General features: G+C 47.3%; 1 protein-coding gene across 1 annotated transcript in view; it reads left to right on the top strand.

Annotated features, from left to right (window-relative positions):
- Positions 1-26181, top strand: part of ASS1 (argininosuccinate synthase 1) — a 358057-nt gene that overhangs the window by 100784 nt on the left and 231092 nt on the right. Inside the window, exons 4-5 of the mRNA XM_078646217.1 lie at positions 1443-1511; positions 13130-13318. Of these exons, the coding sequence (XP_078502343.1) occupies positions 1443-1511; positions 13130-13318 (258 nt within the window). The remainder of the gene's footprint in view (positions 1-1442; positions 1512-13129; positions 13319-26181) is intronic.

Here is a 26181-nt window from a genome sequence, read left to right as displayed (position 1 = left end):
AGAACTGGACCACCTACAGGACCGCCTCTGTCCATGTTAAGAGAACCTGCAGGGTTCAGAGAACTCACCCACCTGCAGGACCCCCTGTGTCGTAATTAGAGAACTTGCAGTACTTACAGAACTCGTCCACCTGCAGGACAATAAGCGTCCCTGTTCAGAGAATTCACAGCTCTCCTAGAACTCCCCCACCTGCAGGACTGCCTTATGCCTGTTCAGAGATCTCAGTGCTTACAGAGCATGTCCTGATGCAGGACCACCTGTGTCCCTGTTCAGACATCGCACAGTGCTTACAGAACTCACCTGCCCCAGGACCACCTGTGTCTATGTTGAGAGAACTCTCAGTGCTCGGTGAACTCGCCCCCCTGCAGGACGGCTGCCATCCATGTGGGGGGCACTTGTGTTCATCAGTTTCACCCACAGGTCTCAGCACAAAACCAGCTTTTTTAATCGTTGGAGGCCAAAGGCAAATCAGGGCACCAGTTTCACATGTAACTAGCACACACACACACACACACACACACACACACACCCCACATCCCCCCACAAACAGGGCCGGACTGGCCATAGCAGGCACCGGGCAATCCCCCGGTGGGCCGCATGGGTGGGGGCCGGTTTTGGGTTTCGCTGCAAAATCGGCCCTGTACCAAAAATCGGCCGAAAACCGGCCCCCGGCAAAGAGCTCGGCAGCACCTCCAACCCCCTGACCCCCCCACTCCCCTCCAGAGTGGGGCGAAGGGCAGACCAAGCACTTTGCCAGGGTCAGTTGTGGTTCCCAGTCCGGCCCTGCCCACACACCACACAAATTCTCCCCTCCCCACCACCCCACCGCTGGGTGCAAACAGCTGCTGAGTGTACACTGTTTGTGTGACTTCTCACCGAGCCTGGCATCATTTGTGTATCTCACTCCTGTCTAGCGCCTTCATAGCTCCCTCAGTAGCTGCACTGGCATCATTTGTGCATCTAACTCCTGTCTAGCGTCTTCGTGTATCTCAGTCCTGTCTAGCGCCTTCATAGCTCCCTCAGTAGCTGTGCTGGCATCATTCGTGTATCTCACTCCTGTCTAGCGCCTTCATAGCTCCCTCAGTAGCTGCACTGGCATCATTTGTGCATCTAACTCCTGTCTAGCGTCTTCGTGTATCTCAGTCCTGTCTAGCGCCTTCATAGTTCCCTCAGTAGCTGTGCCGTCTCGGAGCTTTGAGTTGTAAACCGTGCCTGGCCTCTTTGAAATGTGCCTTGTCATTGTCAGCCAAGGGGTACTTTCAAACCCATCATCCATGTGATGACCTCTGACCTCTAAGATCATATCTTTTGAGTGAGTGACTGAGTGTGCCAGGACAGTATGATGCTGTCCTATTGACTGAGAACTCTCCTGAGGTCTCAATGCTCTGAGTGTGAATTGTTTTGTTTACAAATTTTCATGATTCACTCTGTCTCCGGCACAGGCCAACATTGGGCAGGACGAGGACTTCGAAGCCGCCAGGAAGAAAGCCTTACAGCTGGGAGCCAAGAAGGTGAGCTGGGATTCTAGCCCTGGGAGCCCTGTCTGCCACCCCCACGGGGGAGAGGGAGGGCAAGGGGGGGAGCTGGGGTAACGGGGTGAAAATAGTGCGTAATGGAGAGAGCTTCAGATTGGCGTGCCTCTAAAATGTGAGGAAATCCTTCATGTATATGTATATATATGTGTGTGTGTGTGTATATACGTGTGAATATGTGTGTGTGTATATATATATATATATATATATATATGTATATATTTGTGTGTATATTTATATGCATATGTGTATATTTATATATCGATGTGTGCTTATATTACCTACTGGCGGTCGCCAGTAGGTATATATAGTTAGGATTGTTTTCCATAGGGAAATCGCAACATTCTATTGGGAATAACTTTGGCGCCGGTTGAGGAATCTTCCTGAAATGTTCCTTAACTTTGCCTCGCGGCGCTCCGCTCCTTCCCTGAAAGTTTGGGGGGGATTCGTCAAGCGGGGGCTGAGATAAAAGGGGGGTCCCAAAACGTGTTTTCTCCATGTTAACTTCCATAGGGCGGTTGGACTCACTTTTAGCCCGAACGGCTGAATGGTTTTCCACCAAACTTGGCAAAATTGTAGGGACTGGTAGCCCGATGTGCCTTTGCTATGTCTCAAGATATGTGTTCCAGTGGTTTTTATTAAAATTAACTTTGAAAAAATATATATTGGGCTACATCGGGCTATATATATGTTAGAGCCCAAATGTAGCCCAATGTAGCCCAATGTAGCCCAAAGATGGCCACCAGAGACAAAAAAAACAAATGTAGCCGAAATATCAGCCAGATGTAGCCCAACTATAGCCCAATGACAGAATGTCCCAGAGTGTTGTAAAGAACAACTAGAGCGCTAACAGTCTTACTTATGACAAAAGTATGGCACACCTGAAGTCATCTTGATTGGAATAAAGTGTTAACACTTAAAACATTTAATTTGCAAAGGAACAAAATGAGGGGGTTCATTTTGCCATAGAAATTATGATTAGTGCTGAAGAAAGAAAAATTAGGGCGCATTTTGAATGACTTCTCAAATCCTCTTATATTTCATTAAAACAATTCTGATATGCAGTCTCCCAAGATGGCCACCAGAGACAAAAGAGCCCAAATGTAGCCCAAATATCAGCCAGATGTAGCCCAACTATAGCCCAATGACAGAATGTCCCAGAGTGTTCTAAAGAACAACTAGAACGCTAACAGTCTTACTTATGACAAAAGTATGGCACACCTGAAGTCATCTTGATTGGAATAAAGTGGTAACACTTAATACATTTAATTTGAAAAGGAACAAAATGAGGGGTTTCATTTTGCCATAGAAATTTTATATATATATATATATATTCACTGAAAAAAACATAGGTTACACACCAGTTATAGTTAGGAATTAGCATTTAAAAAACCTTTGAAATTCACTGAAAAAACCATAGGTTTCACACCAGTTATAGTTAGCTGGAAATTTTACTCGCATAAAACCATTGAAATTCCCACGTTATAGTTAGTTGGACTCACTATAACTTGCACGTCTGCAATGCACTGCTGATGACGTCACATATTACATAACTCATGCATATATTTAAATATTTAAACATTACTTGCTAATATATGTATTCACTAAAATACACTCAATAAGCCAGTTAACCAATCAATTAAAAAAAAAACACTGAAAAAACCATAGGTTTCAGGCCTTATATAGTTAGGAATTAGCATTTAAAAAACCTTTGAAATTCACTGAAAAAAACATAGGTTTCAGGCCTTATATAGTTAGGAATTAGCATTTAAAAAACCTTTGAAATTCACTGAAAAAACCATAGGTTTCAGGCCTTATATAGTTAGGAATCAGCATTTAAAAAACCTTTGAAATTCACTCAAAAAACCATAGGTTTCAGGCCTTATATAGTTAGGAATTAGCATTTAAAAAAAAACTTTGAAATTCACTGAAAAAACCATAGGTTTCAGGAGTTATATAGTTAGGAATTAGTTTTTAAAAAACCTTTGAAATTCACTCAAAAAACTATAAGTTTTAGTGGTGTTATAGTTAGCTGGACATTTTACTCATACAAAACCAATGAAATTGCTCCTATATAGTTAGTTGTACTAACTATATTACGCACACCCGCAATCCACTGCTGATGATGTCACATATTAGATCATTCATGACATGATCAGTGACATCACTGATGACATCTCAAATGACATCACTGATGACATCACTGATGAAATCATCCATGTGACAATCACATACACCTTTTCATACACTATTACAATTTTTCATCACTGTTTGTAAAATACAGATTATCATATTTAAATCCATTGTCACAGCAATACAAGTATCTAAAAATCCACTCAGTGATTCATAGATGTATACACACATCTAATCACTTACCTATGGATTCACTCATACATGCTGTCAATGAACAATAGAACACTATCAAAAATACTTATACATCTATATCGACATTAAACAACAGCACGCATCCTATTCACATATGAAGTCATCCTACTCACTTATGCAAACAATGGATCATACTTACATATTTACTTAGCAAAACACTTATACAAACACCACTTCTTCTATTCATTTAGATAGTAAGTCATACTTAGTGAATTATAAAATCATTATTACAAGTATACAGTTATCCATACAGTCACTCACACAATCATTGTGTCTTATGTATACTTATTTATATACAACAACTGACACATACACTGCCTTTTATTTTTCTAGTTTGGTGGACCTGTACCTTTGAGAAATATATTTGCTCATCACCACGCCCATAAAGAGATTCCCTCACCCAAACTTTTAGAACATGTAGTTTTAACTTCATTTATCTACTGAATCAACTATTCACACATCTTTGGACAGTCACACCCCCCCCACCGAACCACACACACTTTCACACTCCCATACAAATACTCAGTTAACTAATCAATAACTAATATAGACTTTCACATAGCTAGTAACCAACTGTAGAATCAGTTTACACAACAACTGACAAAGTGATACAGATATTCACACAGTTTAGTCACTATCCACTATATTTAGTGAGACATTATAAATTGGTCAAGTAAACAGTCAATTACACTGCTACTAAATCCTCCATCCAAATATTTATTTATATATATCCACTCATTCTTCAATGCAAATTGCTATATATATATAATGCATATTTAAATAACGAAGCAAACCACATTCACTGGGTGATGTCATCAGTGATGTCATCAGTGATGTCATTTGAGATGTCATCAGTGATGTCACTGACCATGTCATGAATGATCTAATATGTGACATCATCAGCAGTGGATTGCGGGTGCGCGAAATATAGTTAGTACAACTAACTATATAGGAGCAATTTCATTGGTTTTGTATGAGTAAAATGTCCAGCTAACTATAACACCACTAAAACTTATAGTATTTTGAGTGAATTTCAAAGGTTTTTTAAATGCTAATTCCTAACTATATAAGGCCTGAAACCTATGGTTTTTTCAGTGAATTTCAAAGGTTTTTTAAATGCTGATTCCTAACTATATAAGGCCTGAAACCTATGTTTTTTTCAGTGAATATATATATATATATATATATATAGGAATGTGTGTGTGTACATATGTATATATGAATGTGTGTATGAATATGAATGTGTGTGTGTACATATGTATATATATATATTTTTTATGATCTACGGGTTTGATGTACAAATCTTTTTGCACAGATGAGTGCAACTTAGATGCAGAAAAAACAAGCACTGGAAATACAACAGGTCTAACATTTACGGGAGTTAGAGCGATTGGTATTGTAAATGACGAAACTTCGAAAAACAGTCATGGGATTGGATACCCGATTAACGACAAAACACGTGTTGACTGAAATTAGTGTTTTCGCGAGAGAAGAATAAACAAATTGATGATTTTGTCGACACAGACTTGTGGCTTACGAAATGCCAGATACTTAGTGTGTGCTGGGAATGTGATTTATAGATATGGTATGTAACTGGTGATACGCCTCGATAAACCTCTTCTCATGCTTGTCTGCAGCACCTCGTGCTAATGCACAGCTAACAACTCAGCTCACACAACTGGAATGTTTACAATCCTCCCACACCAGACGCCACAGCTCCCACAGAGACAAGCCATAACCCACATTCCTTCAACCATGCACTCTTTAAAGCGCTCTTGTAATTTGATGTGAGGCGGAGCGCTCTACAGCCTTTCAATCAGTATGCAGCGCTATGTACATTCTGCAAAATCCACTCCTCTAAAGTTGGAGTGGGCAGAATTTGCGTAGTCGCGCTACACCAAGTTCCGCGAAACAATAACAAATCTCCGCGAGCACGCAAAAGTTCCGCAAACACGTGGAATTGCTTGTTTCGCCGGTTCGCGATTATTTTTTCCTGTTTGTGAACGGGGGGAAATATCTCACAAACACGCAGTTTGAATGTGTGAACAAGCAAACAATTCAGCGAAGTCACGGATAGTAGAATTTTTGGCAATTCCGCGTTCTCCGCGGTACACAAAATTACCCACATTTCACAAATTCAGTGAGCGGAACGGAATTTACTGCCCAGGCCTACTCTAAAGTAAAGGCAAGATGACGTAATAATGGGCAGATGATGTGGCATAACGGCAAGAGCTGCCTGCCTTAGAACTGGAGAGACAGGTTTGAGTCTGGATGTCGGTTCAAAAGTCTGCGATTCTGGGAGAATCACTTAATCTCCCTGTGCCTACAAAAATAAGCATTAAATAGTAACAACAGAACTTTATTTTTTAAATTGGAAAGCCCATGTACTGTAAACAATTAGTCACAGTCAGGTGGACAAATAAATAAACGTTTCGAGATTTGACCCGTACTAGTGAACAGTAGGTTGTAAAACACGGTGTTCTCTACAGTCCATAAATACTCCCCATAAGTTAACTTTATTTACAGGGCAAGGCTCACTTCCTGCAGACTTGGGAAGTGCAGAACCTGTTTGAGCCCAGGCATCAGTTCAACATCACATGATTGTGACAAATAACTTAATATTCCCGTGCCTAACAAAAGCAGTTTGCTTTTTAAGTTAGCAATGTGGCATATCAAACAGAGCTGCCAACTTTGAGCCTCGGTGACCAGGTTCAACTCTCTGTGTCAGCTCTACAAAAACATGCTCGTGACAAATAAATATAAACTCATTACAAATGTAATTCAACAATGGTTGAACAGGTACAGGATCGGGTGAACAAACAGCGTGGGAGCAAAAGAAAACAAGCGGTAGGGGGAAGTGGAGTAAAGTTATGTGTTCAATCCACTCAACCCGTGAGGGGCTTTTAACCACCCATATGAATTTAGCATTAGGAGAAAGACAGACATTCAAACTCTGGACATTTGAGGTATCGGAGAAGCAGAGGTCTTGATAGTGATCGGAGAAGCAGAGGTCTTGATAGGGATCGGAGAAGCAGAGATCTTGATAGTAATCCTAGAAGGAGAAGTCTTGATAGTGATCGGAGAAGCAGAGGTCTTGATAGGTATCGGAGAAGCAGAGGTCTTGATAGTGATCGGAGAAGCAGAGGTCTTGATAGGGATCGGAGAAGCAGAGATCTTGATAGTAATCCTAGAAGGAGAAGTCTTGATAGTGATCGGAGAAGCAGAGGTCTTGATAGGTATCGGAGAAGCAGAGGTCTTGATAGTGATCGGAGAAGCAGAGGTCTTGATAGTGATCGAAGAGGCAGAGGTCTTGATAGTGATCAAGAAGCAGAGGTCTTTATTGTGATCGGGGAAGCAGAGGTTTTGATAGTGATCGGAGAAGCAGAGGTCTTGATAGTGAACAAGAAGCAGAGGTCTTTATTGTGATCGGAGAAGCAGAGGTCTTGATAGTGTTTAGAGAAGCAGAGGTCTTGATAGTGATCGAAGAGGCAGAGGTCTTGATAGTGATTGGAGAAGCAAAGGTCTTGATAGTGATCGGAGAAGCAGAGGTCTTGATAGTGATCGGAGAAGCAGAGGTCTTGATAGTGATTGGAGAAGCAGAGGTCTTGCTAGTGATCAGAGAAGCCGAGGTCTTGATAATGATCAGGTGATGCAGAGGTCTTGATAGTGATCGGAGAAGCAGAGGTCTTGATAGTAATCCTAGAAGGAGAAGACTTGATAGTGATCGGAGAAGCAGAGGTCTTGATTGTGCTCGGAGAATCAGAGGTCTTGATTGTGATCGGAGAAGCAGAGGACTTGGTAGTTATCGGAGAAGCACAGGTCTTGATAGTTATCGGAGAAGCAGAGGTCTTGATAGTGATTCGAGAAGCAGAGGTCTTGATAGTGATTCGAGAAGCAGAGGTCTTGATAGTGATCGGAGAAGCAGAGGTCTTGATAGTGATCGGAGAAGCAGAGGTCTTGATAGTGATCCGAGAAGCAGAGGTCTTGATAGTGATCCGAGAAGCAGAGGTCTTGATGGTGATCGGAGAAGCAGAGGTCTTGATGGTGATTCGAGAAGCAGAGGTCTTGATGGTGATCGGAGAAGCAGAGGTCTTGATAGTGATCGGCGAAGCAGAGGTCTTGAAAGTGACTGGAGAAGCAGAGGTCTTGATAGTTATCGGAGAAGCAGAGGTCTTGATAGTTATCGGAGAAGCAGAGGTCTTGATGGTGATCGGAGAAGCAGAGGTCTTGATGGTGATCGGAGAAGCAGAGGTCTTGATAGTTATCGGAGAAGCAGAGGTCTTGATAGTGATCGGAGAAGCAGAGGTCTTGAAAGTGACTGGAGAAGCAGAGGTCTTGATAGTGATCAAGAAGCAGAGGTCTTGATAGTGATCCGAGAAGCAGAGGTCTTGATAGTGATCCGAGAAGCAGAGGTCTTGATAGTGATCCGAGAAGCAGAGGTCTTGATAGTGATCCGAGAAGCAGAGGTCTTGATAGTGATCGAGAAGCAGAGGTCTTGATAGTGATCCGAGAAGCAGAGGACTTGATAGTGATCCGAGAAGCAGAGGTCTTGATAGTGATCCGAGAAGCAGAGGTCTTGATGGTGATCAGAACAGCAGAGGTCTTGATAGTGATCCGAGAAGCAGAGGTCTTGATAGTGATCCGAGAAGCAGAGGTCTTGATAGTGATCCGAGAAGCAGAGGTCTTGATGGTGATCGGAGAAGCAGTGGTCTTGATAGTTATCGGAGAAGCAGAGGTCTTGATAGTTATCGGAGAAGCAGAGGTCTTGATAGTTATCGGAGAAGCAGAGGTCGTGATAGTGATCGGAGAAGCAGAGGTCTTGGTAGGACACTAACATGCAGGTCGCTCAGCAGTAACACTGCAATATGTAATGAGTGCCCAAAGTAGCGAGTACCTGGAAAGACCTTGTGTGGTTTAGGAGAACTTTCCTACCCAGGAAGTGAGGGTAAAGCTGGAGTCAGTGTAGGGCCTCTGTGTCTGTACACCAGTTGAGCACATTACTGTAGATGAATGGTAGTTAAAAGAGCCTAGAGCTGTGCATTCACCTCATCACTGCCGTGACAGACCTAGAGCCGTGTTTGCACCTCATCACTGCCGTTCCAGACCTAGAACTGTGCTTTCACCTCATCACTTCCCTGGCAGGTCAAGAGCTGTGTTTGCCCCTCATTACTACAGTAGTTGACCTAGAGTCGTGTTTGCACCTCATCACTGCAGTGGTGGAACTAGAGCTGTGTTTTCACCTCATCACTGCCGTGGCAGACCTAGAGTCGTATTTTTACCTCATCACTGTCGTGGCAGACCTAGAGTCGTATTTTCACCTCATCACTGCAGTGACAGCCCAAGAGCCGTATTTTCACCTCATCACTGCCGTGGCAGACCTAGAGCCGTGTTTTCACCTCATCACTGCAGTGACAGCCCAAGAGCCGTATTTTCACCTCATCACTGTCGTGGCAGACCTAGGCCGTATTTTCACCTCATCACTGCTGTGGCGGAACTAGAGCCGTGTTTTCACCTCATCACTGCCGTGGCAGACCTAGAGTCGTATTTTCACCTCATCACTGTCGTGGCGGAACTAGAGCCGTGTTTTCACCTCATCACTGTTGTGGCGGAACTAGAGCCGTGTTTTCACCTCATCACTGCAGTGACAGCCCAAGAGCCGTATTTTCACCTCATCACTGCGGTGGCAGCCCAAGAGCCGTATTTTCACCTCATCACTGCAGTGACAGCCCAAGAGCCGTATTTTCACCTCATCACTGCCGTGGCAGACCTAGAGCCGTGTTTTCACCTCATCACTGCAGTGACAGCCCAAGAGCCGTATTTTCACCTCATCACTGTCGTGGCAGACCTAGGCTGTATTTTCACCTCATCACTGCCGTGGCAGACCTAGAGCCGTGTTTTCACCTCATCACTGCCGTGGCAGACCTAGAGCCGTGTTTTCACCTCATCACTGCAGTGACAGCCCAAGAGCCGTATTTTCACCTCATCACTGTCGTGGCAGACCTAGGCCGTATTTTCACCTCATCACTGCTGTGGCGGACCTAGAGCCGTATTTTCATCTCATCACTGCCGTGGCAGACCTAGAGCCGTATTTTCACCTCATCACTGTTGTGGCGGAACTAGAGCCGTGTTTTCACCTCATCACTGCAGTGACAGCCCAAGAGCCGTATTTTCACCTCATCACTGCGGTGGCAGACCTAGGCCGTATTTTCACCTCATCACTGCTGTGGCGGACCTAGAGCCGTATTTTCATCTCATCACTGCCGTGGCAGACCTAGAGCCGTGTTTCCACCTCATCACGGCTGTGGCAGACCTAGAGCCGTATTTTCACCTCATCACTGCCGTGGCAGACCTAGAGTCGTATTTTCACCTCATCACTGCCGTGGTGGACCTAGAGCCGTGTTTTTACCTCATCACTGCTGCGGCAGACCTAGAGCCGTGTTTCCACCTAATCACTGCCGTGGCAGACCTAGAGTCGTATTTTCACCTTATAACTGTCGTGGCGGAACTAGAGCCGTGTTTTCACCTCATCACTGCTGTGGTGGACCTAGAGCCGTGTTTTTACCTCATCACTGCTGCGGCAGACCTAGAGCCGTGTTTCCACCTAATCACTGCCGTGGCAGACCTAGAGCTGTGCTTTCACCTCATCACTGCCCTGGCAGGTCAAGAGCTGTGTTTGCCCCTCATTACTACAGTAGTGGACCTAGAGTCGTGTTTGCACCTTATCACTCCCGTGGCACACCTAGAGCCGTATTTTCACCTCATCACTGCCGTGGCAGACCTAGAGTCGTATTTTCACCTCATCACTGTTGTGGCGGAACTAGAGCCGTGTTTTCACCTCATCACTGCCGTGGCGGAACTAGAGCCGTATTTTCACCTCATCACTGCCGTGGCAAACCTAGAGCTGTGTTTTCACCTCATCACTGCTGTGGCGGACCTAGAGCCGTATTTTCATCTCATCACTGCCGTGGCAGACCTAGAGCCGTGTTTCCACCTCATCACGGCTGTGGCAGACCTAGAGCCGTATTTTCACCTCATCACTGCCGTGGCAGACCTAGAGTCGTATTTTCACCTCATCACTGCCGTGGTGGACCTAGAGCCGTGTTTTTACCTCATCACTGCTGCGGCAGACCTAGAGCCGTGTTTCCACCTAATCACTGCTCTGGCAGACCTAGAGTCGTATTTTCACCTCATAACTGTCGTGGCGGAACTAGAGCCGTGTTTTCACCTCATCACTGCTGTGGTGGACCTAGAGCCGTGTTTTTACCTCATCACTGCTGCGGCAGACCTAGAGCCGTGTTTCCACCTAATCACTGCCGTGGCAGACCTAGAGCCGTGTTTTCACCTCATCACTGCCGTGGCGGAACTAGAGCCGTGTTTTCACCTCATCACTGAGGTGACAGCCCAAGAGCTGTGTTTTCACCTCATCACTGCAGTGGCGGACCTAGAGCCGTATTTTCATCTCATCACTGCCGTGGCAGACCTAGAGCCGTGTTTCCACCTCATCACGGCTATGGCAGACCTAGAGCAGTGTTTTCACCTCATCACTGCCGTGGCAGACCCAGAGTCGTGTTTTCACCTCATCACTGCCGTGGCAGACCCAGAGTCGTATTTTCAACTCATCACTGCCGTGGTGGACCTAGAGCCGTGTTTTCACCTCATCACTGCCATGGCGGATCTAGAGCTGTTTGCACCTCATCACTGCCATGGCGGGCCTAGAGCCGTGCTTCCACCTCATCACTGCTGTGACAGAGTGGGGTTGATGGCTCTTGCATTTTATTGCCACATTGTGTGTGCAGGGCTGCTTCTCACTGTTCCATGAGCCTCGTTGGCAGCGGGCTGCTGGTCAGTCCTTCTGACCACTGCCATATGGTAGATGGTGAGGGGCGGGACAATGATTTCTGTGGTTCAAGGTGAGGACATTTCTAGGCCAGGCCTGCCCCTTGTCTGCCACTCATTGCTTCTTCAGAAAGGTTAATAACGACCAGGGAAAGGACGATCACACTTCGTTGTGCCCGTACAGTGGGTATTCCTTCTTGGAGCCAGCCTCCTCGATACCTGCTGTGAGAAGCATCACTTTACACAAAGGCGGGGAGCCTGAGAAGGAAACTTGAAAAACAAACCAAACTGGATCCACAAGCGCTCCGTTAAACAGCGCTATAGGGGCCGCTGGAGTGGATTTTTGACTGTTCAATCCTGGAGCTTTGTCCACCATGGTCATGAGCCATGGTCCAAGATTCAAATCGGTGATGTGAAAGCTGCATGCAGACCCCAGCAGCAGGTGCTTAGGTCACTGAGATAGCTTATTAGTAAATCCAGGTTCCTGTTCTTCAGGATGTACGCTGTGAGAGATTTATGGCTGTGCAGTTGTTCTATGGAGTGCATCTTCTGATGAGCCAATGGCTACGCTTGTTGGTGACGATTCACAGAACTAACTTAAGACAAAACGCTAACCTTACTACCATTTTGGTATTCACAGAAGGCACTTACTCATTTTGGTATTCACAGAAGGCACTTACTCATTTTGGTATTCACAGAAGGCACTTATTCATTTTGGTATTCACAGAAGGCACTTACTCATTTCGGTATTCACAGAAGTTAGGAGTCCTAACTTTACTACTCCTAAACTGAGAAAAATCCTAACTTTAAGACTTTCGGTATTCATAGAAGGCATTTAGGAGTCCTAAAGTTAGGACTCCTAACTTCTGTGAATACCGAAATGAGTAAGTGCCTTCTGTGAATACCAAAAATGGTAGTAAGGTTAGGATTTTGTCTGAAGTTAGTTCTGTGAATCGGGCCCTTACTCAGGGCCGGACTGGGAACCAAAACCGGCCCTGACAGAGAGCTCGGCCGGCCCCTCAGGGAGCGGCCGAGTTGTTTGCCGGGGCCGGTTTCGGCCGATTTTGTTACAGGGGCCGACTTTCAGCCCTGTAACAAAAACGCCCCCCTGGGGCCCAAAATCAGCCCCCACCCTAGCGGCCCACCGGGGAAACGCCCGGTGCCCGCTACGGCCAGTCCGGCCCTGCCCTTACTCTTCAGAGCTTCGGAGTATACTCGATGAAAGGTGATTGTCCGCGCTCTTGTTCTTGGAACACATCTGGCTCATGATGCTGTGTTCCTTCTTCGTGGCACCTGCCGCGGGTGATTGATGGCTCTGGTCTTGTTCCTCTCCCGTGATCCTTGATTCTGACGCGATTGCTCTTGTCTTCTGATAGGTCTACATTGAAGATATCCGTAAAGAGTTTGTGGAGGAGTTCATCTGGCCAGCGGTGCAAGCGAACGCCATCTACGAGGACCGGTACCTGCTGGGCACCTCGCTGGCCCGGCCGTGCATCGCCCGCCAGCAGGTGATGGTGGCCAAGAAGGAGGGGGCGCAGTACGTGTCCCATGGAGCCACGGGCAAGGTGAGGCTGGATACAGGCCAGGTATCCTTGAGTGGACGTCTGGACACAGAGTTGAGGGAATGAGGGGGGCTGCTGGGAGTGGAATTGGGGCAGTGGGTAGAGGGTACTCAGTGATGAGGAGGAGGGGGGTGGCAGGCAGAGCACGAGGAGCACTGAGTTTGCATCACCAGAGGACAGGTAAGGACAGGAACTGAAGGGTTTATACCCCTAAACGGTGAGTATTGGGGTAGGATTAAGGGGAAACAACCTTAACAACGCAACTTTTACAACGCACTACCATTATAACAGTCATTACAACGCAACATCCCTTACAACGCATGCCATTACAACGCAACCATTACCACGCATAACACTACAACGTATACAATTACAACGCAGTCATTACAATGCATACCATTACAATGCATACCATTACAATGCATACCATTACAACACATAGTACCCTTACACTATCCAACACTTACCCTACTGTTGCACCCCCTGGAGTTACAATAGTAATTTTTACCCCTACACTATCCAACACTTACCCTACTGTTGCACCCCCTGGAGTTAGAATAGTAATTTTTACCCCTACACTATCCAACGCTTTCCATACATGCAATGTAATGGTATGCGTTGTAAAGGTAGTATGCGTTGTAATGGAATGCGTTGTAAAGGTAGTTTCTACAAATGTGTTGTAATGGCATGCTTTGTAATGGAATGCGTTGTAAAGGATGTTGCGTTGTAAAAAATGCATTGTAAAGGTGTGCGTTGTAAAAGTATGCGTTGTAACGTCATACATCCGAATTAAGAGGTGCAGATTTGGGGAATGGCGAGGGTCGTTGGGGCAGGGCTCTTAATGGCCTAAGGCTATTGATAGTGTGAATGCTCTTGGGCACACCAGTGTCTTACCACTTCCCATACCCCAGGGGCGCTCACGTACACAGGGTCCTGTGACCGGAAACAGATCGCGACACGGGAAGTCTTCATACCCTGAGGTACATGGAGCGATACAACTCCGTGGCTCCCTCACAGCATCAACACTGAAAGATTTTAGGGGTGGCTTACACTCTGGGGCACTGAAGTTACTCAACCAATCCGAGTTTTGAGATATATGTCATAATGATGGTCAGATGTCCATTATAGAGCAAAGGGCTCAGATAGCTCATCATCCAGAGGTGTCGTTTGCCCCCTCTGTCGAAGAGGTAGCGGAGGTTGCTGACCCCACGTCCGAGTGTGGGATGGTGACTCCATTGTAAAGTGTCTCAGTCCCTCGTGTCGTGAACCCCCAGAGCAGCAGGGATCTCCATCAGAGGTAAAGACCACGTGAGCTCAGGCCAGGGATTAGTGATGCCTCAGAAAACCTGCCGGGATCAGCGCCAGGTCCAAAGTCCAGAACTCTGGAGTTACCTTTGGTTACTGTGAACAGAAGTCAACAAAGCGGCCCCTGGCAGCATCAGGCGGCATCGCCAGCCGCACACCGGGTCCCTACCACTCACCGGCATTTCAAAGGGTGAATCTGCGGTTTACGCCAATGAACGCGCAGTTCCAGGTGTCTGCCAAACCCACTTGTCATCTGGTGGACAAGATCTGATGGTTTCCAAGGGAACAAGAAGGTCCACCTTTAAGGAAGATGGTGGGCCTAACAACAAAACCATGTTGACATTTCGCAGACCCTATTACCACCATAGCCTCATTTTACCACCACTTGTCACTATATAGCTGAACTCCTTTATTATTATTACTAGCAGCCCGTCCCGACCTTGTCCGGGAGCAATCAGGCTTCCCCGACCACCGCCCGCCCCGGCATTGTCCAGCAGCCCGGGACCCCGCCCGCCCCGACATTGTCCAGCAGCCCGGGACCCCGCCCGCCCCGACATTGTCCAGCAGCCTGGGCCCCCGCCCGCCCCGACATTGTCCAGCAGCCCGGGCCCCCGCCCGCCCCGACATTGTCCAGCAGCCCGGGCCCCCGCCCGCCCCGACATTGTCCAGCAGCCCGGGCCCCCGCCCGCCCCGACATTGTCCAGCAGCCCGGGACCCCGCCGGCCCCGACATTGTCCAGCAGCCCGGGCCCCCGCCTGCCCGGACCACCGCCTACCCCGACCCCCGCCCGCCCCGACATTGTCCGTGGGTCCCCCGGAGCCTTACCTCAGCCGCCGCTCCTCCCCCGCACTCCTCAGTTCACCGCTCCTCCCGCCTGTCTGCCGGTCCTCACCGCCTGTCCGCTGCTCGTCACCGCTCCTACCCCGCGCCATGTCCGCCGCTCCTCCCCGCGCTCCTGACGTCAGCACACAGGTCGCGGCCGGCGCTACTTCGAAGGGACTACTTTTTTTTAAGGTACATTTTTTTAAATAACGCATATTTTTATAGTTTATATAGCGTATGTCCATCTGCACACCCTGACGATTACAACGATGTATCGGGTGTGTGGATTGGCGCTGTGGTTCCCGAGTTTACCCGCCTCAAAGGTGCAAAGTTCTTGCTTTATAATAGTAGTATAGATTATTTTTATGCATCTTATAGAGCGCACGTCTACCCCCGACGGGAGTGTCCCGGCGCTGAGCAGAGAAAGGGGAAATGTAGATCAGCATAGTGTGAGCCGTCTGAACTACAATTGGCTGAAGAGCCACGTCTTCACTAATTTGCGGAAATTGGGTTCAGATGGGGCAAGTTTGATTTGTAGCGGCAAGGAGTTCCTATTAGCGTAGTCTAATTGGGATGTCAGTAGTGCGTGATCAATTGTTTTCCTACATTCGACCGGAAGCAGATGAAGGAATTTAGCCAAGGCTCTTAGTTTCCAAAAACATGTGGATAAAACCTGCGCTATCTGGGCTTTACACGACAGAGTCTCGTCGATTTTAAAACCCAGATTTCTTGCTGATGGAACACGACAGGGTGCTGGATTGAGTGCCGAGGGCCACCAGAGGTCTGATCTAGAGTGTGATGGTTGATTAAAGAAAAGAACTTCAGTTTTTTCGGCGTTCAGCCGCAGACAGTTTCTAGTCATCCAGGTGTCCCGAAATTTGGTGAGGGCTGCTTCCCAATGATCCTTGAAAGAAAAAATCAGCCGAGTGTCATCAGCATATGAGATGACACTAACATCATGCTGTTCAATGACAAACATTAAAAAGAGTGGGGCTAAGGGCCGATCCCTGAGGGACTCCACATATTAGGGGGCGAGATGATGAGACAGAATCTATGGGGCCAGGCACCACAGAAGGTGCTTCGCTGCTCAGACACTTGCGCATTGACCCTACAACTATCTCACCAGAAAGAAGAAAGTGTTTCTAACTCGAAATGCATTCCGTCTCACTGACAGCTGCGACTGTCTCTGTACTGAGATAACAGGATGCATTTCACATCAATCAGTCAGAGTTTATAAAGCGCCCGTGAGGGTCTCGAGGCGCTGGAGTTGCTAGCTGCGTTGAGGAGAAAGCCTAGAAAAAAACGAGGCAAAACCAGAAAAATGCACCCGGGAGAATGGAGGAGAGGAAGGAGAAAGCAGTAAAAAACGAGGCAAAAGCAGGAGAAAGCACGTCGAAACACGTGTAGGAAGCAGAGCGGTGCAGCAGCACCGGGGGATGGGCATGGGGCCTGCTCTGCGTCAGCATGGAGGTATGACGTCAGAGCTCTGTGGATGAAGGAAGCTTTGTGGACATGTTCAGCATTTCTTTCTCCTCAGCTAAGAGGGCCAGTTTCACCATGACATTGTCCCAGCTATGTAAGGTATTGATACACTGTAAATGTACCATGTGGCTGTGTGACGGCGCCACGTGTGTGCTGCATCATCAAGAGCGGGTCTTGTGGCTCAGTGGACTAATGCGTCCATTGCAGGGGCCTGTGTTCAACCTCATGGTCACAGGTTCAAATCCTGGCGGGCCACTCAGCCTTTCATCCATCTGAGGTCGATAAAATGACTACCATTGAGTTGGGTAACAATGAAAGATCTGTTATTCAGTGTCGACACCCGTGGGTAATCGTGCCCTTTACAAATACACCTGGTATTGCCCTGATGTGCGGGCAGCAAGGTGCGTCAGCGTCCTCTCTGCCCGACACCCCAATCCTCACCCAGTGTCCCTGTGGACACTTCCAAACATCACAGGCGTACAGAGCTCAGATCAGCAGTTGAAGTGCATAAGAAGTAAGGTGACTCTGACCCCGAGTGCAGGGTGGAGCTCTCGGTGAGGGCGGGAGAAGGTCAGACCTGTCTAGAAGGGCACAGTGTGACGCATCTACTCTGCTGGTGTTACTTGTAAATATGATGCACACAAGTAAATGAAAAGTAAAAGCAAGGCCAACCAACCTGTGGCAAATGCTTTGTTCTGGCAGGAAAGACCAGCTGGTGTCTGTCCAAGCACAGGATTCTGGACTGATGAATTAGGGAATAGTGGCCAGCATGTTTAAAGTGCCATGATGCCCCAGCATGCGACAGAAAGCACCGTGAATATGTCGGCCATTCATTTTAAATAGGCTTACACGAGGCATAAGGCTGCAGCAGTTTAACCAATGTATTACACACTGTATAAGCTAGGGGCCCGATTCACAGAATGAACTTAAGACTTAATCCTATACTTACTACTTTTGGCATTCACAGAATGCACTTACTACTTTTGGTATTCACAGAATGCACTTACTACTTTCGGTATTCACAGAAGTTAGGATTTTGTCTTAAGTTTATCTTAAAACAGACTTAAGACAGACTTAAGACAGACTTAAGTTAGGATTTTGTCTTAAGTTTGTCTTAAGACAAATTTAAGACAAAAACCTAACTTCTGTGAATACCAAAAGTAGTAAGTTGACTCTGTGAATCCCGAAAGTAGTGAGTGCATTCTGTGAATACCAAAATAGTAGTAAGTTTAGGATTGAGTCTTAAGTTCATTCTGTGAATCGGCCCTAGGTTCCAGACAGCACAGGACAGTCCACTGCACTGTGTGCACAAAGGATCAGTGTGTAAGTGCCTGCAGCACTTTCAGAAGTGAGAATTGAGCAACAGCACTTGGACCATTGCCCCTGCAGCCCGTCTCCATCGGTTTCCATGTCAAGGACGCCACGCAGCACAGGTGACGCCCCCAGGACGTCTCACAAGAAGAACTCTTTGTCCTTTCAATGTCAAATGACGTCATCTAATAAAGCTTATTGTGGCTCCGCAGAGGCCTCTAGATTTGCTGATTAATCAGTCGCACATATTTACATTTCTTAGAAGCAGCCGGTTTCATAGAAAGGGGTTTTGTTTTGTCCACAGCTGCCTCACCCTCTTCACACCACAGCAGACCTCCCTCCAGCCTGAGGCGTCTGGAAGGCAGCTTTAACCCTTCAGGAACTGTTCCTTCAACAAAAAGCCTGGGATCTCTTTGGGGAGACAAAACAAAGTTTGGGACGGGAGTTCATAACAGATCCTGCCCTGCCTAGTTTTAGTGGGTGTCCAGGAGGGCCAGGCTCGCCCCAGGGACCCCTCGTACCCACCCAAGGCCGCCCCCCTCAAGTGAGGGTCACCCACTGACGTCATTTGTGGTGTTTCACGAGTGCCCACAGCCTGTGCCCCCACCTCATCTGCTCCTTGCACGGACACTAGAAGTGACTCTGGGTACTTCCTGTCCGAGGCAGGGCACTCAGAATGGGGGTGCAGCCAGGTCTGTTGCCCCCCAGCCTGTGCTTCTGTGGGTGCTGCCAGCGGGGTGTCCACTCTGGTGGAACCTGCCTCCTTTGCTTGCTGTGGGGCAGAGGGCGCCAGCTGATGTGACCCCTGCAGGCTGCAAGCAGGGCTTGGGGTGCAAGGGGTCGTGCAAGGCCGCATCCCCCGCAGCAATAACAAACTTACTTTAAACCGGGTCCCACCAGGCCCTATATTCATGTCCTTAACTTTACAGGCAAACACACTGACTGTTATTTTCAATTATGCTCATAAAACCCCTTAAGGTATTTCATGTCAGCGATGGAGGGATGTATGACATTACAACGCATGCTTTTACATCGCATGCTTTTACAACGCGGTTTTTACAACGCATACCATTACAACGCATAGTGCTTTTAGGCGCTGGATAGTGAATTGTTTAATTTACTATTCCAACTCCAGTCCCCGTGGATAGTAGGTAAGGTGTTGGATAGTACATTAAACCTATTCCCTATCCTAGAGCGCCCCCCAGCGCAATGCGTTGTAATGGTTTGCGTTGTAAAAGTTGCGTTGTAAAGGCACTGCGTGGTAAAAGTTGCGTTGTAAAGGTTGTTTACCACGATGGAGTCCCTGTTTACATTACACACACTTGCCTTGCCCGAGTGTATTTGCTTTCCCTTGCTGTTGCATTTCCGTTGTTTGTTGTGTAAGCTTTGAGTCTTGTGCAGCGCACCCTGTGACGTGAGTCTCCTCTTGGTGTTTGGGTGACCTCAGGAGGTCTCTGGGTGTCCCTGAGGGCCACGGCTGGAGCTCTGGAGCTCAGGCTGAAGGCGGTGCGAGGTTCTCACAGTGTCGGTCAGTGGGCCATAAAGGTGCTCAGACTACATGCTCATCCAATCCTTGGCCTCTCTTAGAACAAACAGAGCATTGGTCACACATGTGCCTCTTGTCATCACCATTGCACGTGAGAGTGTGTGAAGAAGGGACACAGCTGTCAAAATACTGACCGCACCAAAGGAAAAATAAGAGGGCAGAAGTATCATCACCATCATTTGCGATTCCCAAATAGCGATTTTTTAGAAATCATTATTTGGGAATTGCAAATTGGGATGTATGTAGAAATTCACTATTTTTTAGCGATTTCTTAAAATTCCTTAATTGCGATTAGGAAATTGCTAATCGCAATTAAGGAATAATTTCCCATTCATTTCTATCGGCCAGGAGGCCCATAGGAATGAATGGGAAGTTATTCTCAATTTGCGATTCGCAATTTGCTAATCGCAAATTGAGAATAATTTTAAGGGTGCATGATTTTTCAAGGAATTCGCAACTTACCACCAACTAGAAGTTGGTGGTAATTTGCGATTCCTTAAGGGCATTTTGCTAATTTTTTTTGCTACATACATTGCATTTAAGGAATCGCAAAATTTACGATTCCTTAAATGCAATTGCAAAATAAGGAATTGCAAATTTTGCGATTCCTCATTTTGCACCAGGTTTTGCTTCATGCATTCCATTTAGCAAATGCGCATTCGCAAAGGCCGAAATTCTGCGAATTTTGGCCTTTGCGAATGCGAATTTGCTTGATACATATGGACCCTTGTCTGAAGAAAAGGCTGTCTTTGCAGGTGAGGTCAGAAAAAATAAATGAGGGCCAGGGAGCTGCCACAAGCAGAAGGAGGGAGGGAAAAGGTGGTGATGAAGAGGAGAGAGGTGTGAGATGTACAGGCAGAGGATTTCAGACAGATGTGGGTAGAAAAAGGGAATAGAGTCTCATTTATAGGCCTCCCTGCTCCCCACCTCAACATCTCGGAGACTTCTACGACACTGTGGCTGACCTTTCACTGATCTCCAAAAGAAGAGAGTTTCCCAGGGACCAGAAAGGACTGGGTATCAAGAACTGTATCAAAAAGGATTCCTTTCTGTATATTAGTCTTTCAATAAGTGACCAACAGGCCTACACGTTTGAATCAATTGTTATTACTTTATGGTTATAGTTTTACTCAACATTAGTACTCCACACTAGAATGTCATTTTTAGTTACTCTCAAAGTTTTCTTTTTTTTTAAAAGAAAGACATTTGCATTTATAAACGTTGTATTGCATTATACACACTTAAAATTATTAAAAGGGTGCTCTGTTACACTTTTAACTACTGTCTAACAATTCCAAATTACGGTTTCTAATTCAGAGTCACACCAGGTTAAAAAGATTTTGTATATTCACATTCAGTACACAATACAAAACAATTCATATTCAGTTAATAATTCTTATTCTAGTGTGGAGTACTAATGTTGAGTAAAACTATAACCATAAAGTAATAACAATTGATTCAAACGTGTAGGCCTGTTGGTCACTTACTGAAAGACTAATATACAGAAAGGAATCCTTTTTGATACAGTACTGACCTTTCACTGAAGCACGCGCTCTTCATTGTCCTCTGCGATTTTGACCTACACATCGTTGATACTGGCTGCGCAAAAGCCAACCAACTTGTTGACGCTTTAAATGGCCTTAATTTTACCCAGAGGGTGAAGGGTCCTACTCACCGGGCTGGACATACCCTAGATCTATTGTTCACTAATCGCCCCAACATCCTCACCGCTGCTCCCCTGCCACTTCCCAGGTCTGACCATTCTCTAATCACCTTCAGCCTAATCTCCTCCCCTCGCCCTTGGCGATTCCCTGCCTCGGATAAGTTGTGATCTAGATCTCGATGTTTCCAGTTTTAACGATTGGCTCTCCTCTGCACTTGATAAGGTTGCCCCCATACAACCCCTTATATCCTCAAAACAAAAACCTTCCGCCCCGTGGTTCGCCCCCGCACTACGCGCCGCCAACAGTCATTGCAAAAAATTGGAGCGGAACTGGAGACTTATGTACAACATCGAGGAAAGAGCTACATATAGAGCCGCTATCAAGAGTTTTCATAGACAAAAGCGTGCTGTAATGAAGGATTATTTTGTTAATAAAATTAACTCCACGTGCAACTCGCCATAATCCCTCTTCAAAATTGTAAAAGGTTTTACTGAGCCTACAGCCTTGTCTAGCAGGATTCCTCCAACCCAGGAACTCTGCGATGGCCTCTCAGACATTTTTTATGATAAAATTGCTGACATCTACTCCACTTTTAACCCCTTCCAGCAACCTCCGGAGCAAACTACTGGAATTACCAACACCAACGCCCTATCACTCACCTCTTTCACCCCCATCCCCCATGAAGAAGCTCTTCAAAAATGGCTCACTTGTAAATCTGGCTCTCCAAAAGACCTCTGCCCTGACACTTTCTTTAGTTCTATTGCACCCCTCATCCCTCCTTTGAACACAATTTGGAATGCCTCTCTGCAGTCTAGAGTATTGCCATCTGCATGTAAACAGGCCATGCTAATACCTATTCTGAAAAAACCTGATGCGGACCCCTCGGTCTCAAAAAACTACCGCCCCTTCTCCCTCCTTCCCACACCTGCAAAGGTTCTCGAAAAAATTGTCCAAGAGCAACTCGCCACCTATCTCGAATCCGGGCACCTCCTTCACGACTCTCAATCCGGTTTCAGACCCGGTTTTAGCACAGAGACTGCCCTGTTGCAGGTGTCGGAAAATGTCCGAGAATGTGTCGACTCAGGCGAGTCAGCCACGTTAGTGCTCCTCAACTTGTCCGCGGCATTCGACACCGTCTCCCATGACATCTTGGTTGAGAGACTTCGCAGTCTCGGAATTCAAGGCCTCCCCCTAACATGGATTAGATCCTTCCTAACCAACTGCTCTCAACTGGCCTCTCTGCAACCTTTTGTTTCCAGCGAGAAGCCTTTTAACTGCAGCGTCCCTCAGGGATCTGCACTTAGCCCTTTACTCTTTAACGTCTATCTTTCCCCCCTGGCTAAAGTAATTGAAACTTGTGGAGTCCGTGTGATTTCGTACGCGGACGACACTCAACTTGTGTTCTCATTCAGAGACCACTCCGAAGCGACCTGCTCCAATTTCAGACGCTGCCTGCTTAACATCTCCTCCTGGATGGTCCTCAACACCCTCAAACTAAACTCGGACAACACTGAGGTGATGTTCTTCAATCAACCTAGTCCCCCTCCCCCCTCACTCCCTCCGGTGGCCATCTGAATTGTACCCCCCTCTAGAACCTGTGTCTTCGACAAGGAATTTAGGTGTCCGGTTCAATAGTGAACTCTCTTGCAAAAACCAAATCGACCAAGTTTCTGCAGCTTGTTTCGGGAAACTCCGCATCATCGGTAAAATGTTCCCCTTCCTCCCTCAGGACTCTCGCCAGACCTTTGTCCATGCACTCATCACCTCCCACCTAGACTACGCTAATAGTCTGTACGCAGGGGCTCCCGCGTACCTGATCAGACGCTTGCAGATGGTCCAGAACGTGGCGGCGAGGCTGATTCACAACATCCCCTATCGCCACTCGATCTCCCCCTACCTTAAAAAACTCCACTGGCTTCCAGTGGCCAAACGCATCCAATTCAAATCTATGGTACTGGTTTTCAGATCACTTCGGAGTAAGGGCCCCGCCTACCTGAGAGCCCGGCTCAAACTCACCCAGTCTAGTCATGCCCTCAGATCCAATCACCAACGCCTTCTCTCATCCCCCTACTTTTGTCGCGCGAGAATGGGGTGATCGCTGGCAAAACCTGGAAGAGCCTGCCTCTGCCACTATGACTGACTAACTCAGAACATATTTTCCGCTGTGACCTTAAGACTTGGCTCTTCTCCAGCATCTAAATACCGTCTAAATACCACTAAGCCTTCTCTCCTCCTTCGCCTGTCCAAATCACCGGGACACCCCCGTCGGGTGTAGCTGCGCGCTATACAAGCTCCTAAATAAATTAGTTAATAAATAAATAGGGTCTAACCAAGATTGTAGATGAAACAGGTGGCAAGGTAAGACCAAAAGTGATTGGGGCCCTCCGGAGTCCACCGCCCCTCCGCAGACCTCAGTAATGTTTAATCACAGCCTCAGGCCTCAGAATACGAGCAGTATCAATTCTAAAGATCTGAAGCATGACCATTGTTACTCGTTCATCCAATGCTAATAACAAGCATTGGCAATGCAACAGCTTTATCGGGCTCTCTGCAGTGTGGCATGTCTGGATGCAATAGTGGAGTGCCGGCAGCAAAGCTGGATTTCGCCTTGGCATGTCGTCATTATCTTACCCTGGTCTAAATGTGCCTCCGGGGTCTGGGCCTTCGATTGCTCTTGTATGGACCCAATAAAGTGGTTTTCTGGAGGTCTGACAACGCCTCCTGAGGTTGGGCCCGTATCTCGACCGGGTAGACCTCATAAAGTGGCCTGCTGGAGGTGCGATCGCGCCACCAGAGGTCCCGGTCCTGTCCCAACTGGGTGGACTCTCTAGTGGTCCACTGGAGGCGCGCCAGTGCTTACAGGGGTCGTGACTTCTATCCCAACTGGGTAGACTCCATCAAGTATTTAGTGGGGGTGGAGCAGTGCCTCAAGCGGGTTGGGCTGGTTTTGTGCCCGGGCAGCTCCAACCGTACTCCATTAGATGGCACCTTCTCTTACCCTGGCATCCAGCCCTTGGATCTCGCCCCACTCACAAGAATGAACATCAGAGCTCCTGGAGATGGTATCCACCAGCAGAGAGCAGGGCTCTCCTAAGGAGCTTCAGAAAGGGGAAACGTCGTTTACAACGCGGTCGTTACATCGCGATGCCATTACATCGCGGTTTTTAGAACGCAAGTCGTTACAACGACTTGCGCTGGATGGCGCTCTAGGACAAGGAATAGTATCATTTACTATCCAACACCTTCCCTACTGTATGTGGACTGGAGTTGGAATAGTAAATTATACTACTCCCAAGTCCAGCGCCCTCCAACGCAAGTCGTTGTAACGACTTGCGTTCTTAAAACCGCGATGCAATGGCATGCGATGTATTAGCATGCGTTGTAATGTCATACAACCTTCAGAAAGCATTGCATGGTGCATTGACTCTCGCACACCGCCCGCTGTGGAGCGTTTACATGCCGATGTGACCCGGTCGGGGCACACTGAGAAGGTGCTCGCGCATGACGTCAATGCTCTACGCTTCATCTGACACCACTGTGGAAAAGTAAATTTTGCCATGTTCTGTGTCCCTACGTGTCGTCCATCATATGTTATGTGTGCATGATTAAATATGCATATGCATTCCCCATGTCTGATTAATGACGCAATTACAGTTGTGTCCCCCTCTAGTATGCCAGTTTCCAGTCCTCGTGAATACTACGAATATCAGGCCTATGTAAAGCTACGTTGCCACGTTTCTCAGTGTGCACGTTATTCTATTATAAAGTCCCCGTTTCTAGGCCTCAAAAGGGCCTGGACACCAGATTCAGCTCCTGTCTCCTGAAGCCTCGCTGAGGAGCGATACAGCCCCCACCTGTATCCCCGACAACCTCACTTTTCACCCTCTGAGGCGGAAGCCGGAGGTCTCTCAACGCTATCCCTGAATTGCTTTTCCAACAGATTACTTGTTGTGTGATTAGCGCTCTTTTAGACTCGCTCCTCGAGTATTTGCTCTGTATTTTAACCACGCTGTATTTTTAAGCGTTTTTGCTCGCTGGCAACTTGCCTGCCTTTCCTGATCTCCCTCTACCACCTGGGCCGCTCTCAGCTGAGTGTTGACGCTGAGAGCCGGTCCCGGGGAGGCGAGGGATCACAGCGGCCATCTTGGGTGTGGGGGACGCACTCACGCGCTCTAGCTGCCCTTAAAAGAGGGCTTAGGTCAGCGTCTCCTGACAACCTCACTTTTCACCCTCTGAGGCGGAAGCCGGAGGTCTCTCAACGCTATCCCTGAATTGCTTTTCCAACAGATTACTTGTTGTGTGATTAGCGCTCTTTTAGACTCGCTCCTCGAGTATTTGCTCTGTATTTTAACCACGCTGTATTTTTAAGCGTTTTTGCTCGCTGGCAACTTGCCTGCCTTTCCTGATCTCCCTCTACCACCTGGGCCGCTCTCAGCTGAGTGTTGACGCTGAGAGCCGGTCCCGGGGAGGCGAGGGATCACAGCGGCCATCTTGGGTGTGGGGGACGCACTCACGCGCTCTAGCTGCCCTTAAAAGAGGGCTTAGGTCAGCGTCTCCTGACAACCTCACTTTTCACCCTCTGAGGCGGAAGCCGGAGGTCTCTCAACGCTATCCCTGAATTGCTTTTCCAACAGATTACTTGTTGTGTGATTAGCGCTCTTTTAGACTCGCTCCTCGAGTATTTGCTCTGTATTTTAACCACGCTGTATTTTTAAGCGTTTTTGCTCGCTGGCAAC

Source organism: Lissotriton helveticus, chromosome 5_1, assembly GCF_964261635.1.
Source record: "Lissotriton helveticus chromosome 5_1, aLisHel1.1, whole genome shotgun sequence".
NCBI classification, from domain to species: domain Eukaryota; kingdom Metazoa; phylum Chordata; class Amphibia; order Caudata; family Salamandridae; genus Lissotriton; species Lissotriton helveticus.
This window is presented reverse-complemented; position numbering and strand designations above follow the sequence as displayed.